The sequence below is a fragment of the Pimephales promelas genome, chromosome 14 (genome assembly GCF_988280905.1).
Source record: "Pimephales promelas chromosome 14, fPimPro1.hap1.1, whole genome shotgun sequence".
Lineage (NCBI taxonomy): Eukaryota > Metazoa > Chordata > Actinopteri > Cypriniformes > Leuciscidae > Pimephales > Pimephales promelas.
The window spans coordinates 26,390,683-26,407,345 of NC_142782.1; the positions used below are offsets into that span (position 1 = coordinate 26,390,683).

Sequence of the window (16,663 nt, forward strand, 5' to 3'; positions counted from 1 at the left end):
AACATCAAAACCTCACAAGGAATTTTTTTTGTAATTTTTTCTTTTGTATAATTATAATGCATAATGTGGTGTTACATTCAGTATACATGCAACTACTGTCAAAAACATTTGTACAAGGGTTTTTTTATATTGTGTTTGGTGTTTAAATGTAAAGACAAATGAGTCAATATTTTATTCAAATTCCAAAAGAAAACATTAACCTTTTTTGACAAATGAGTCAATGTGTGAAACAGGAGCTTGACAGGTTATCTAATGGCGCTTTTCCACTGCATAGTACGGTACGGTTCGGCGCAGTACGCTTCGACTCGGAGCGGAACAGTTCGGTTCCCTTTGCGTTTCCACTGCAGTAGTACCCCTTAAAAGTGTGTGGGACTGATCGTTATTTGCGCGCGCCTCTACTGCCATGACATCATCTTAAAAGCGCCACATTTTCAAACCCACAACACAGGAACAATGGAGACTATCGAGGGGATGGTGTTCCTGATTCTCGGTATGTGGTTGTTTTTAACTGCTAGACGAGGCTGATGGCAGCAAAACAAAAATACTGCTAAAAAGTGTCTCGTGTCGCAAATCCAATGACGCTAGTAGTGACGCTGGTAGTGACGATTCTGTCTGACCAATCAGTGATCTGCAGTGTTTCACGTCACATTTTAGTACCGGTACGGTACGCTTGGAACCTCAACAGACCAGGTACCATTTAAAGCGTCCTGAAGCGAACCGTACTGTACCGTGCCATGCAGTGGAAAAGCACCACAAGTGAGCCGTACCGAACCGAACCGTACCGTACTATGCAGTGGAAAAGCGCCTTAAAACAGATAATGAATGATGTCACCTAACAACATAGGTACTATTAGAGCAATTTGGCCTTGCTTCTGGGGTTGAAACATTCTAATGTATCATAGGAATGTATGTGAACTGATCATGTACTACACCATTAAACTAGTTCCAGAAAAACTGTTCAACAGCAAATTAACGTGTTCCGGATACTAATTAGGAACACAGAGGAAAGTGCAGGTTTTTGTTTTTTGTTAATTTTTCTTAGTTAAGGTATGCATGTCTGAAGTGGGTCGATATACTGCTAGTGCAGCCTAACCAACTGGAGGGCTCCACATCATGAATAATTAAATTATTTGTGCAGCGTGCGTCCTACGGTGTCTATTTTCAGTGGGATGTTGATAGCTTCCCTACCAAGCACACAAGACTCACTATGGGTCTCTGATAAGGAAAAGGAAGTGCCATTATTTTAAACCCATTAACACGGGTTGAGGCAGGGGTATCCAATCCTTCTCGAGGGTTTTGCTCAAACTGACCACTATACACCTGTGATGGACGTTTCTAGTAATCCTTGATTAACTGCTTCAAATATGTTTAATTGGGGTTAGACCTAAACTCTGCAGGACAGTGGCCCAGCAGAAGTAGGATTGGACACCCCTGGGTTAGGTGAAAGATTTACTATTGTACTAATAGCTGTTCTCCGTGTGAGCAGTCGTTAATCTAGGATATCCCGTGGGCCCAAAAAATCTTGAATCATCCAATGAGAAAGTACTTAAGGTCTCTGTGCTTAGAGTCTGTTTGAAATGGCCATCAATTACTTTAGTTCTTCTGTTTCCATTCACGTTCCTGCTTCCATCTGACTGTCTGGAATGGTAGTCTACACTTGCTGTGTCATCTTGGCTCCCATTCTCCGATTTATTGACAATTGTGCGGTCTGTAATTACAGTGATTGTGGGACTCTGTGGCTCAATATGCTCTGACTGAGGTACATGCTCAGGTTTCAAATTGTCTTCCGAACTCTCCAAGTTCTCTTTGTTACTTGCTTCCTCTGTTTGGTCTAAATGTTTGGCTTCATCAGTCATATTTTGTTGATTACTTTGGTCAGTCTCTTTTGCATTCAGGTCGACATTTCTAGGTACATTCTGTTGTTCTTGAATGTCTTCAGATGTTGCTGTTATCCCCATGTTTATGACGTCATCTGACGTCAAAGTTTCTTGTCTAGCAGTGTCTTTTTGATTGGTGTCTTCATTATTACTCTGTCTTGACCAGGAAGTGGCCAAAGAACCTCTGGTATCTCCAGCCTCCTGGACATTTTCATCTTTGGTTAAGCTATGTATGCTGTCATTAGAGTGATTACTGTAAGCATCTGCCTCTATGGCCTCAACTTTAGTCTCTGTTTTGAAGCTTTCAACTATAGACTCTGTGTTCTCGTTGAGGTTGTTCCTTATGGGAGTTGCAGTTTCATCTCTTCTCTTGAGTGTTTCATCAAGGCCCCCAATATCAGTACTTGGTGGTGTATCAGTAACATCTAACACTTCACCGTTTAGTCTATCCTCTGTTTCTTCCGAGATGAGACCCTCTTCATCGAGGGGTTCAATGAATGTCTGAAAATACTTTGATTCTTGGTGTATGTTAATCCAGTTACTCACTAGATCCACCCCAACTACTTTAGTTAAAGCTGCTGAATGATCATCAAGATCATCTGAATTAATGCTCAGAACTGGATCTTTGTCCTCTTTTTTGACTTTCTTCACAGGTTCTGATTCCACCGTATGGGAAACTGATGAGCCACTCTCTTCATTGACAAGATTCCCTTGCTTCTCCAAAGGTTGCACTTGATCACCATCCATCCCTCCTTCAGGAGCATCTCTACTTATTAGTTCGTCGTCTGTACCTTTCAGTTCTGGTTCCTCATCTGTGACTTTAGCTTCGGCTGAGACAATCTCACTTTCTGTATCCTTATTGGCCATCGTCTGTGTTATCTGAGGAGTTATGTTTTCTATGAATGTTGTTGCAGAGGTTTCTGATTCTTTGTCATCCTCTTTGTCAGCTTTTTGGTTGTCACTGCCCTGGTCCTCCTGTTCACTGCCCAACTGAGACTCTCTCTCTGAGGGAACAACTTGAGCATTCACCTTGTTTTCTATCTCTTGCTCTTTGTCATTACCATTTTCTTCTTCTTTCACATCTTTATCAGTCTCTGTCTTTTCAGTGTTATCTATAACTTCTTGAGTACTATCACCAGTTGTCTCACCCTCTGATTTGTCTCTCGTTTCCTCTTGGAGATATTCTTCCACCATATCAGACCCTTCAAGATCTTGTCCCTCTCCATTTTTAGCATCTACGTTTCTATCCACCAGTTCATTATTCACCCCAGCAGGTTCCTCCAGTTCTTCCTTGGTACTGGCGACTGTTTCATCCTCGAGCGTCCCGCTGGAACCCATTTCTTTTTGTTCTTCCTGTGAACCTGATTCCTCATTTCTGTCCTCAAAGTTGTCTTCTAATTTTGTATTCTCACCAGAAACAGCCTCTTTTCCATCACCTGCCTCCAATGTATTCTCACTAATCTCGTTTGTATCTGCCATCTCATTCTCTTGCTCTTCTATAAACTTTTCTCCTGTTTCTAACTCATTCTCATGCTCTTTGTCTTTCGCCTCATTCTCTACACAGTTTCCATCTGTTCCCGCTGCCATCTCATCCACATTCCCGTCCTCTTCCTGAGACCTATTTTCCATCTTTTCATCTTTCCCTTTCTTAATTTCTTCTCCAATCTCAACCTCACTGTTTGGTTTCTCGTACCCCTCTTCCTCAGCTCCATCACTAAGTATGTTTTTAACCTGTTCTCCATCTTCTGGTTCTTTTTGCTTATCATTCATACCATCATCCTCTTTTTCATTACCCTCTGCCCTAACACTTTGAGTTTCCTGTGACTCATTTAGTTTATTTATAACCTCAATAGACAGTTTTCCATCTTCACTTTCTTTATGTTCATCATTCACACTATTCTTGTCTTTTTCTGTACTGTCCTTATTTTGTTTATCTTCTGCTTTTGAATCTTGATCACTTTCTAACTCATTATCTTTCTCTCCAACTTGTATCTCTTCTTCTTCCCCGGGTTTCTCCTCTATTCCCAGATCTTCACTTGTATCCTCAACCTCTAGCATTTTTGTCTCTTCCATCTCTTCACTAGATTTTTCACCATCTTCTTCCTCACCAACAGAGCCCCCACCATCCACCTTCCCACCTGTCTTCTGTACCATTTCCCCAGTTGACCTTTCATCCCCAGCCTCATCTGCTAGGTCTTCTCTTTCATCTCTGTCTGGCTGTCCGTCGCTCCTTCTCTCTATGTTCTGATCTGCGTCATCATTGTCTGGCTGCCTCTGAGTGTCACCTGCCCCTGTTTGTGTATCATTCTCTGTATGAGATACCGAATCCATCTCCTCCATCTCTGGAACCTCAGTGTCTGTATTTCCAGTGTCCAGCATTTCAGTATGCCTCTCTGGCTCCTGTACTAATACGTCTTTCTCTTCTTCTTTAAACTCCGGATTAACCTCTGCATTTGTATTGTTCCCATCCATATCTTTCCCCTGCATATCTTCAGTCTCAGTTTTTACTTCCTCTCTTTTATCTGGTTGTTCAACTTCATTTGTCCTCGCACTTTGTTCGTCCTTCTGCGTTTCCTCTATGTCTAAACTTACTGCTGCCTCCTGAGTCTCTCCTATTTCTTTTCTTTCTTCTTCTATGTGGACATGAGGCTCTTGTGCCGTTTCCTCACATAGAGACTCTCGTGTGTTGGCTTGACCTTTCTCTGAAATTTCATCCAGTGTGTTTGATGGTTGTGGTGAGGTCAAAGCCACCTCACTCTCCATTTCTGCTCCTGTAAAAGTGAGCATTTACAATTAAACCATTTCAGATTTAATCATATGAAGTAATTCGTCATTGAGCTTTATATATTATCTGTAGACTGCCCAATTAAAGAGGGCGGCAACTTTTTTACCTTGGGCGTCCTGTTGGGTCTTCACTGAAGCCCCTTCATCTTCCTCTGTGCTTGTATCACTAAACTCTGGCTCTGAACTACATTGAGATTCCTTCAAAATGGCCTCAGCCAACTTTTCTTGCATTGACTTGGCTGTTTATAGTCACGGGAAATGAGACGTGAATTTGGCATCCATGGCAAAATGTTAATGTTAAATAAACAAGTAAATAAATGAATAACAGTCACACACTCAGTGGGATGAATTTCATTTAAAATGTATTTAAAAATAAAACACAGAAGCAATGAAACACAAAAATAATTGTGTAAATGAAATAATTGCTCAAAGGTTTATTACCAAAAGCACAGCAAACACTTGGAAACACCGTATGCAGGGAACAATCACTTAAATGCTTTCACACAGGACAGATGTCCGAAAATAGGATCCATAACCATCTCTGATGGGAATACACATGGATTAAGCACAACCTTGAATTTATCTTGAAGTGTACCAATTAAGCCAAACCGTGTATTTAATCATGTGTAATAGAAAACACATCAAAAATGGTTATACGCACATTTAAATGGTTCAAACATGTTGAAATCAGAAACTTAAAGACAAAATCACAAGTAGAAAACACTGCTCTGTTTTCCCACTCATTAAACTAGCAAATCCTCAAGAGCCAACACGTAATGCATACTGCTGTTTATAGATTTGGTTGTTTTGCAGTGACTTGGAATATTTTGAAATCCAAGAAGTATTTCAAAATGAAGTCTAAACATTCTTTATGGATTGTGAAAGTCAAGACAGAGGTTTATACTGAGCAGTATGCTTACGTCAACACAAATAACATGCAATCAAAAACACATTTGATGCCACATAGAAAACACAAAACCAATCAATACAATGACGTTTGCAAGACCACCTAGAGTTAAACAAACTCTCTTGACAATTACACAGAAGTGTGCTTTTAACACAATCAGAACTCAAGTCTGTGTTGTGGGGTTATGTACTTGCAATAAACCATGCCATCATCTTAACTATCCTCTCCTCAGGTAACTATTTCAGGCAATGTTGTGTTTTCAAAATTTTCTGTAGTTAAAGCTTGAGTTTTATTTAAAAATTGAGCAAAAATGTTAACGATATTAAAGTCGAAATATTTCGATATTAAAGTCAAAATATTCCGTTATTAAAGTCGAAACATTACGACAATAAAGTCGTAATATTTTGAGAATAAAGCCAAAATTACAAGAAGTCTTCCATAGAAGTTTTTGTGTGCGTGTGTGTAAAGAAATGCACTCGTAAAGTCAGACTGTCTCGGACATGGATCTAAACAAAATAGTAGCTTTTTTCTTTTATCTGGGCTTTCAACAAAAGTAAATTCTACCTACAGGTGCCAATCTACTAACATGTGTTGCATCACCATCAAATAAATATGGTATGGTAAATATGGAACCATAAGCATTTGTTTTAGGATGTAACAAAATATATACTGTGCCGGAATATACTTTACAGGCGCATATTCTGGGATCAGTAAAGTATATCGTGGTATCAGGCCAAATGATTGGATACAAAATGATGCACTTAAAATGTATCCAGAAAGTTTTTACAGTGAAGAGGGAGACAGTACGGTTACTTTTAAGTGTTCTCGACCCAGATGATGTTGCCTATAGACGAGCAAAAAGACACGTAGGCTTCGAGTCAACGTGCCACATAAAGTTTGGACCAGGATTGTGGTACCTACTCAGTCTTCGTGCTCGTCTATTTAGATCCAACAGAAGCGCATTTTCCTTTTTTCCTTTTTTACAAAGAACTTCTACAGAACAGTATTCTCATAACTTTATTTTCAAATTATTACGACTTTATTCTCGAAATTTTATGACTTTATTCTCTAAATATTTTGACTTTAATCTAGAAATATTTCGACTTTAATCTAGAAATATATGAACTTTATTATAGAAATATTTTGACTTTAATTGCGAAATGCTAAGATTTTATTTTATTTTTTTACTGTTTGTTTATTGTTTTTATGTTGCTCCAGTTCTGATGTTGAAAAAGCCAACATGCATAAACACAAAATGTCTGATGATGCCAGGCACACAGCACTAGTTTTCATGCAGACACTGACCTCTCTCTGGCTCGATCTCTTGTGGCTTATCTTCAGGTTTGGCATCCTCCCCAGATTGTTCACCTTCAGTTCCCTCTTTCTTGTCTGTGTCTTCTGACATTTCCAGGTCGCTCTTCTCCATGCCATCCCCAGGACTATCCTGTGTCCCAGAGTCTTCCGCTGCAGCTTGAGGTAATGTAATGTCGCTGGACTCTGTGACCTCTGTCTCCTCCGGTTTGGTCTCAGCTGTGGTGAGGTCCTCCTCTGCATGTAAGCTCTCCTCCGGAACATTAGCAGTGCTGACATCTTTGGTGTCCTCCACAATTTCTCTTTCACTGTTGTCACCGTCACTGCTGGACAAGCTGGACGATCGTCCAGATGAGACAGATGGTGACCTTTTGACCACTGAAGGAAGAAGACAAATAATCTCTGAGTATCAGGAGTTGAAGAACACAAACAGATAGATGTATTAGACAAATATTGTTGAAAAAGGTGACCATAAAGTAATGCTAACTAGACATACTGGTGTCATCACTGTCAGTGTTGCTTTTCACTTCATTTATGTCATTTTCATCCCTGGTCTCTTTTTCTCCACCATTGGCAGCAGATGTCTTTTCCTCTACTTCATCAACATCTTCAACTGGTCCTTCATCATCTGCCTCAAAGTCTTCCTCATAGTCTACATGCGAGCATAGCATAAATATGGTCTATGAAATATTAAATAAATAAAAATGTATCCAAAATTACTTGGTATGTATTACACATTCTGTGTATTGTATCAGTATACAGTCCTGATCAGAATTATTAGCACTGTGTTGGTAAATATGATTAAAGAAGGCTGTGAAAATAAATCTGCATTGTTTATACTTTTATATATTTTTCATTCAAAAAAATCACAAAGATCTAACCTTTATTAAAGTAAAAAAAAAATGAAGTGGGGGGAAAATCTTATAAAATTAATTTTGTTTTGCACACCAGGGTGATAGGAACATGAAATTATCCAGCCATGAGTATACATATGAAGAAACACAAAGGCCTAATTCGAGTGGCCAAAGAGCCTCCAAGGATCACAGCTGGGGAATTGCAGAAATTAGTTGAGTCTTGAGGAGAGAAAGCCTCAAAAAATAAGTAAAAATAAAATCAAACGGTACCTACATCACTACAATTTATTTCACAAATATATTTGTTTTTGATTGAGTTTTTTTGGAGTTAAACTTTGTACCATCTTTGGTCTTTTTCTTCCCTGATGTTTCTCCATTAGGCTCAGTCTCCATTTCCAGAGGTGTGTCAGGCACTGCATTAGAATGTGTGTGTATGTCTTCATCTACATCTGTGGCCTCCTTAGCATCTGGGGATTTAGAGGTGGGCAGCTCCTCTTTCACTCTTTTTTGAGGAGGGGTTGGTTTTTTATCCAAGCCCATGGCAATAATACACCTGATGAAGTACATCACACAAAACCATAATGCATCTTTATTAGTGATGGACCAATGTAGGTTTTTCAATGGCCAGAACCAACAATGATAAATAGGGAGTGTGGTATATATAATGCTACTGTTCGAAAGTTTGTGCTCTGTAAGATTTTTTAAATGTTTTTGAAAAAAGACTCTTGTCCTCAACCAAACTGCAGCTTATTAAAAAAAATACTATAACAACAGATATATTGTGAAATATTATTACAGTTTAACTGTTTTATTACAATTTTAATGAATATTTATCAAATATAATTTTACATTATTACAATTTACTTTGATTAAAATTAATTATCAGCAGCTATAACTCGAGTCTTCAGTGTCACATGATCCTTCAGAAATCATTCTGATATGCATATTTGGTGCTCAGGAGGACACATTTTATTATCAATTTTGAAAAAGGTTGTGCTACTTAATATTTTGTGGATACATGTTTAATAAATTGTAAATAATAATTGTATTGTTCTAAATGTCTTTACTGTCACGTCCTTGTTGGATAAAAAAAATTAAATACAAATTAAAAATCGTACTGAGCCCAAATTTTTAAACAGTAGTATGTGTATGTGTGTGATATAAATGTTTTTTACCTCACTTATTGTGTTATTAAACTAATGCAGTTTTAAAAGTATTTCATTTTAACATTAAACACAAAAATATAATTATAGAAATGTATTATTACTTGTAGCAAGGAGAGGCTCCCTCCACCCCGCAAAATCCAAAGTGTCCATGTCTGCCCCCGAGCCGAGTGCCTTTCCTGTGTTTGAACTCACAGCAGGAGCTGAGCCTTTCCACTTGCAGGCCATTCAGGAAGAATGTCAGACTGAAGGGAAATCCTTGGTGACGTCTTGACACAAATTGGAAAACTTCTACAAGTAAAGATACAGGATAGGCAAAGAAAGTTCACTTTGATTTGCTTTTGATGACTGCATCTTGAAATCAAAGAGCAGAATCACATAATATATTCTAATAAATGCAACACTGCCAGGTAAGTGCTACTCATTATCAAAAGCCCTTAGATCAGTAGTGTGATGCATGGTGTCCTTAAGATATGAATTACAAAGCACACGTGTACAGGGACCTACCTCCCTCGCTCAGCATCCCTTTGTAGACACAGAGGTTCTCTCCTCCACAGTGCTGCTGGAAGACCTTGACCTCATCTCTGAGGTCCATCAAATCATGGGACAGGTGAACACTCTTCCCAAAGTATACCATGCTTACTGACACTTTACTCTGGGCTGATGTCCTCTGGAGAGAAGATAGCTGTAGATAAGAGTAATAGCAGAATATATGTGAGCGAAGATTTATTTTAATGGCTATATCAACCTTCATGTCCCAGAATACTCAGTAAATAACTTTAACATATAGACCTCTGTAGTTGGCGCTGTAGTGGGTCTTAACTTTCGACCCCTGTGTGTGCCGTTCGCTCTCGGCCCTCTCTCTTTTTTCTTCGTGAGGGGCGGCACAGGGGTCACATAGTTGTTAATGACAGGAAGACGGTACGGCGAGACAGTGCTAGAGCAGTCTGTCATGGTCAAATGTCTCATGGCGTCTTTGTCCAGCTATAACAACAACCCAGAGAGACAAAAATGTTATTACTCTGCAGTTGTTTGTTTACAGCCCTGGAGACCAAGTGGAGTTCTTGTGAAGTTATATTAGAAATAAGAAAATTGTTGATTTTTTAGTAAAACATTTTTTTTAATGAAATTACAAAATAGCAGTAGTAGTAGTAGTAGCCTTTATTGTCACGTAGTCACAAGTACCAGTGAAATTAGCCATCAACCTATCCATCAGACATACATACAATAAAACAAGGGGGTAGACAGGACAGGAAGACAGAGCATTGAGGAAGAAATACAGCATAACATGAGGAGAGGTGAGGAGAAAAAAAAGGCAACCCTTTTAACCCCCATACTATGCTCCTGTGAGGAGTACAGTTTGGGAACAGTAAAAAAAAAACACCTCAAAAAAATACAAAAAAAACACAATTCAAACACAAAAAATTGAATGTGAATATCATAGCTTTGATCATTTGGTCTTGAAATTATTGTGAAAAATATTAATATTTAATATTAATATATATAACTTTCTTTCATAGACTTTAGTTTATATGTTTTTTATATGCAAAGTTTATATGCTCATTTTACTTATTTACTCTCATTCATACTCTCAACTCTCATTTATTTGGTCAAAAGTAGTTGTGCTGTCTAACAGCTTTATTAATTTGTTTTGAATTAATTATAGAATATAATTATATTATTATAAATGTTTTTACTGTCACTATTGATCACTTTAATGTGTCCTTGTTGAATAAAAATTTTTAAGTATTAAAGTAATCATTTTATGTTTAAATATAAATTTAATGTTTTAAAATTAATGTTAATATCATAGCTTTGATAATTTGGATAATTTAATGAGTAACATTTATATCTCTGACTTTTGATTTCACAGACTTTGGTATCTCTGTTGAGATCTTTTCTCAAACACTAGGAGAAAAACATGTGAGATTATTTGGGCTTTTTTCCTCTGAAGATAAATCTAAGAAACTTTTGCTCACCATTTATTCTTATTTCTCTCTATAAGTAACAATAGCGATATTAAAGACATCTAATTTGTGATTTCTCATTCCTACAAGAAGACACACAAAACGCTGGTCTTTGATACTTCAGCAGAGCTGTATTCAAATGAGTACAATTAGTTGGCCGAGCATGATTTGCACTGTATTTGTACGCGACACATGATATGGGGTTTTGTAAGCAAGCATGTAAGTATCAGGAGCTGACGATGGTCTCACCGTATAACTGAGGAGCTGATCTGTGTCGTTAGAGGAGTCCCGGTCCAGGGGTCTGTGTCGAGGGGAGGTTCTCTTCAGAGAGGCCGTGGCACTGTTACTGTTCAGGGGCTTGAGACGGACAGGCCTCTGCATCTTCCCCGGAGCCGTGTTGGGCCTTGAGGAACTCGGCTACAGGAGTAAGACAACACACTTACCAAATATTAAATATGATGAATAGTAGAAAAGAATAAAAAGAATAAACTCTTGTTATGCATTTATATATATATATATATACATATAAATACACACAGTATATAGCACTGTTTCTGAACTCCCTGAACCACATTGATTGCAGCCTTGAGTTTTCTTCTGGGAACATACAAGTCATTTAAATAATTCCCGCCCAAGACATACACACAAAAAGTAGCACGCCTGGCTGAGTTACTTAGTTGAAACTCTTGGTTATGGTAAGGGACATTTCCGAAACACACTCGAAGCGGTTGACCAATCATAGCCGACCATTCAGAGCACACTGCGCTTTTCAGAAGAAGGGGCTTAATAGAGACAGGAACTAAACAGAGTGTTTTTGAATAACTTGAACGTAAACTAGTAAAACTGAGATCTTAACATGTGGGTTTGAAAAAAGGTATCTAGAGAAACCAGAGCAAACAAAAAAGCTCATGTGTCATCAATCTGCTGGAGCAGTAACTCTCAAGGTGCCTAAAACGTCAACAGGCAAACATCCATGATGGGAACCACCACACCGCTTCATATCACCTTCTGTTAAACATGTCAGAGCCTAATGAGCAAACAAATGATCTGAATCTACAATTAAGCAACCATTAGGACTAGCTAGGTAACTATGTAGAATAAACATTAAGCAGATTATACATTTATTATATCTTTTAATAGAAGAGGCAGGATATGAATTAACAGCACATCACTAGAACAGTCATCTGTAATACAGAATTGAAGTGTGCGCTTAGGTGGTACCTGTTAATTGTTTGCTATGTAAACTGTGAGGAAATGGCTAGTTTGTTTGTACAGCTATTTTACCCATTATTAACTGATATGGACCACTCACAGATTCTGTTGACTCAGAATGCTCTCCCTCCGGCCCAGAATGCCGTACGTGAGAGATCTTCGGCCCCGTGGGTGGCCGAGGTGACAGCATTAGCGTTGGTTCATCTTCATATCTCTTGGAGCGCTCAGCCTAGTATAAAGCGCAAAAAGTTAAATCCCAAAATTTACTTTATTACCAAGTCACCAAGGCCAAGGAGTTTTGTAAACATGACAAACCTTTATTTTGTGGATTCGTTCCCTTCGTGCAAATTCCTCAAGTTTTCTCTTGATCTCGGATTGATGAAGGCGCTACATAAACAGTGGGAAAAAAATGAAATATATAAAATACTTTTTTGCCTTAGTACAGGATCTATTTGCATATTTTATATCCATACTTCAGAAACGTTTAATTCTTAAGCACTTTTTAACTTGATTAAAAGATGAATACAGTATGTAGACTACTATATGTGAATAGGATATTAGCATTACCCTTACGTTATGACACAACACAACATTCTAGCCTAATAGAGCTCCTGGTGTAGTCTGCATAATGCTCTCACCTCCATGTCTAGCACCTTGTGAAAGATGGCCTGAGCCAGACACTCTCTCACATGTCTCTGATGTGCTCGCTGGATCAGCTTGTGCCTGTACTCCTTATCAGGAACAATCCGTCCGCTCCGGGAGATCTGAAGCACATGCACCTGCATTTAATGACTGAAGCATCTGATCTTGTATAACATAAAAGTGCTTTTCCTTTCATCCTTCAACAGGTTATATATAAAGTGATCATTATGAGAATGCTAATTAACTTATATAAACAGAGATTGATTCATATATGAGAGATGTTAGTTTGTAAATATTTTAACTTCTCAGAATTATCAAATCTCTAGGTTAATCCCAATGAAAATACATAACATCATTCTTTTCTAGCTTGACTATCTTACCAGCCCAACCTTCTGAAGATGTCTCCGTATTCTCACATTGTTGAAGTATCCAGTCAGATGTTTGTCAGTTAAGCTATTGTAAGCTGAAATAAGACTACAAAGACAAATAGATTATCAACAATGTATAAAAAAACAGTCTGTAGGCCTACATTAAAACATTCCTATAACTCATCCCAGGCGTCATGGAGTTGTAATGTAAGGACGGGCCTGACCAGGCTGATGGAATGATTCAGTGATCCTCAAGGCCAGCAGTGCCAAGGATTTCAGCTTGAGGTGAACACTCTACATCTGTGTCAAGTGTAGTCTTGGAAATGCTCGACTGTTTGTCTGCCTGGCTTTTTCCGATACAGATTTGATTTCCCCGAGCGTTTGTAAAGAAGACAACACAACCTGTACATCAATCCTCAGGCCAAGTAGATACCATTACCAGTGTCTGGTTTCTATTGGAATTGAGTGTGGATGGATAGCACACTTAATCCATGGCCCCCCATTGAATTCATTTCTCCCTCTAAAATAGTTCAGAAATTAAACATGATTGTGCAAGACAGCCATAGGAAACATTTAAGTTGACTTAAATCTAATTAATTGTGTCTTATTTAACATGTCAGACATATATTTAGTATGACAGCTATATATTTGAGGTATGTTCAACAAATAAACAACATTAAGTTCAGTTCAACATTCAGTTCAAGTCTTGCATGAACAATATTGCCTGTCCTTTGCGGATGGTTGATCTATTGCTGTTGTTTTATCTCCACAGTAACAAGATCGTTTGGTCATATAGTGTCTTGCCATAGAAATAAAGTTGAAAATTAATCATTATAATGCATACTGCTTGGTAATGCAAATGGCAGTCTGACAGGACAGCTAGTTATAGCATTTAATATAGTAACGTTACATTAATTTTCAGTCAACACTGCAACTTAGTCTAGCTTAGTTACTCACCCTGGGTTCAGATGACTCATTTTGTCGGCGCGTGGTGATCTTTGATATGAATAGAGCAAACAAGCGATAATTCTAGAGTTTTCTTGAATCCAGGGGATATTAAAACTATGTGTGCATCCCGTCTGCCCAGCTCTGAATACTCAACACCTTTCCTCGCGAGGAACTGATGACAGCCTGCGTTGCCATGGTGAATCACGTGATGATGCCAATAACTCTACGCATTCTTTGTGCTTTGTTTTTATACGACATTACTTAAACAAGTTCATATTTATACGTCTAAAAGTCAAATGGACGTGGATATATATCTGAAGTGTCAATAAAAATACAGGTCTTATTAGATTAAAATGGAAAAATAAAAAACAAAAAATGATGGTTATGTTATGTATTATGTAGCTGTAACGTATTGTTTTTGTCAGATGTTATGGTTTTGTAGATTTTATTTTATTAAACGTGGGGATAGTTAATGTAGGTCAGGTTCCAATAAGCCTTAAGGCTGTACATTGATGCCCTCTAGTGTTTTCACTGGAGATTGTCTGTACAAACTGAAGGAATCACTGAACCAAAGAGAGATATTTTATATTACTGATATTTCAATGCAGTGACATAATTTTGGCCTTTCATTCTTGGAAACACACACACACACACACACACACACACACACACACACACACACACACACACACACACACACACACACACACACACACACACACACAAACTTAATTTGTGTGACAAATAAAAAATTGAATCAACTTTACTTACTGACATGGAGCCTAATATATATATATATATATATATTTTTTTTTTTCATTTCTCAATCAGGTAGTTTTCCTAGATTAGCCTGTTGTAATAGTCTACTCTACCCAATATGTACATATTCCAAAATAACCCTAGGCCTACTCTATTTTCACCTAGCTTACATTCTTCTAACTTTAGCCTACCACAAAATATTTACTCTTTTACTACTGCAAAAAAATATGGCACATAAAATGTGTGTGTGTGCCAGGTATTCTATTAGTTATGGATAGTAAAAAACAGTAAATTCTGACCTTTTGGGGAAATTTTGGGCCCTAGTATTAAAACAGCTTATAATAGTGTTTTGAAAACGTAACAATGCAGAACGTTTTCTGTCATGGGTATGTTTAGTGCAGGGGGGATAGAATATACAGTTTGCACAGTATAAAAATCATCACGGAGAGTCCCCATAAAATAAACCCAACATGTGTGAGAGTGTGTGTGTGGTCCATGGAAATCCTATACGTTATGAGGACAAAATATCCCTACAAAGATGGCATTATCCGAAATACTTGTCCGTGTGGACATTTTTTGGTCGCCATAAGGAAAACAGCTTATAAATAAGACTAAATTATTATTTTTGAAAATGAAAACGTGCAGAAAGTTTTCTGTGATGGGTTTAGGGCTAGGGTTAGTGTAATAGTATACAGTTTGTACAGTATAAAAATCATTATGTCTACAGATAGTCCCCATAAAACATGAAAACTCAACATCTGAAAACACAACAACATGTGTGTGTGTGTGTGTGTCGGATGGCATGGGATTGTCGCAGTGTTTGGATGTGTAGTGGGTGGCACTGCAGCAAGTGCAATCAGTGTTAGATTGGACATTTGTGCTGTGATTGTGGAGAAGGCAATCACTTCCTGATTAGGGCATTTTTCCACAACTCCCTGATTGGACAGACAGACATGCAGTCCTACAGTTCATCACTCAAAACATGCAGGCTGAAGGCCTCATCAGAGTGCACGACGAGAATTTACATTGTTACACTTTGTTAAAAATTTATATAAATAATAGCTATTTTTAACAATTAAATACGTAAAAAAAAAAATCACCACTGAAACCTCCCCAAAACTCCATAACTTAAAACAATGAACATTACAGGCTGCATGCCTTTCAAACAAAATTAATAAACAACAGATCCCAATGTCAAAATCAAGTTAAAAATATTTTTTATTGTTATAGTTTTCATCATAGCCTACACAGTTAATTAAACAGATATCAGTCTTTAGGCATAATTGCTGAAATTTGGTTAAAATTATTAAAAAGAGACCCCATAAACTTTTATACATAGGCTATTTGCCTAACGAACAAAGCCTAATCCTCATTAGGCCATCGACAATATTAGGCTGCTGTATATTATATTATTAATATTTTACATTATTATCCTTTAAGCCATTAAGCAGCCTATTAATATAAAGTAAGAACATATTTTAAAACATCCAAACTGTGTATGTTTTGCGGCACAGTCAATTGACAAGACTTTAAAATTGCATAATTAAAACGCTAATTTTCAATTCCCATAAATTGTTTTAGGCCAACACATTGTTTAATTCTGGAACAACTACCATGAACAAATAAATACAGAGAAAGCGCTTTACATGCCATAATGATGAATTGATTTTTTTTCTTTTTTCTTTTTTCTTTTTTTTTTTTTTTTGTCCCGGTGTGATGCGTTCCGTGCACAGTTCGTTAGAAATATTTCCACCATTTCTCCTAAATTATACCAGAAGAAGAAAAGAACCCGCCTTGAAATCGCAGCAATTAAGTGTCAAGAGTTTAATGAGACCTCTTCACCTTTGGGTCGCTCTGGTTGAGCATTTGTG

At 37.6% G+C, this 16,663-nt stretch overlaps 1 protein-coding gene across 1 annotated transcript; it reads right to left on the reverse strand.

Moving 5' to 3' along the window:
* Nucleotides 1-1,019: 1,019 nt before the first annotated feature.
* erich3 (glutamate rich 3) lies at nucleotides 1,020-14,318 on the reverse strand. Its single transcript, XM_039676238.2, has 14 exons — nucleotides 14,043-14,318; nucleotides 13,098-13,191; nucleotides 12,714-12,839; nucleotides 12,391-12,462; nucleotides 12,176-12,304; nucleotides 11,113-11,280; nucleotides 9,689-9,880; nucleotides 9,404-9,581; nucleotides 9,001-9,187; nucleotides 8,075-8,286; nucleotides 7,376-7,531; nucleotides 6,874-7,257; nucleotides 4,769-4,900; nucleotides 1,020-4,648 (listed from the first exon to the last, which is right to left on the reverse strand). Exons 1-14 carry the CDS (start codon nucleotides 14,060-14,062, stop codon nucleotides 1,461-1,463), a joined length of 5,238 nt encoding a protein of 1,745 aa, XP_039532172.2. The 5' UTR covers nucleotides 14,063-14,318; the 3' UTR covers nucleotides 1,020-1,460.
* Nucleotides 14,319-16,663: the final 2,345 nt, after the last annotated feature.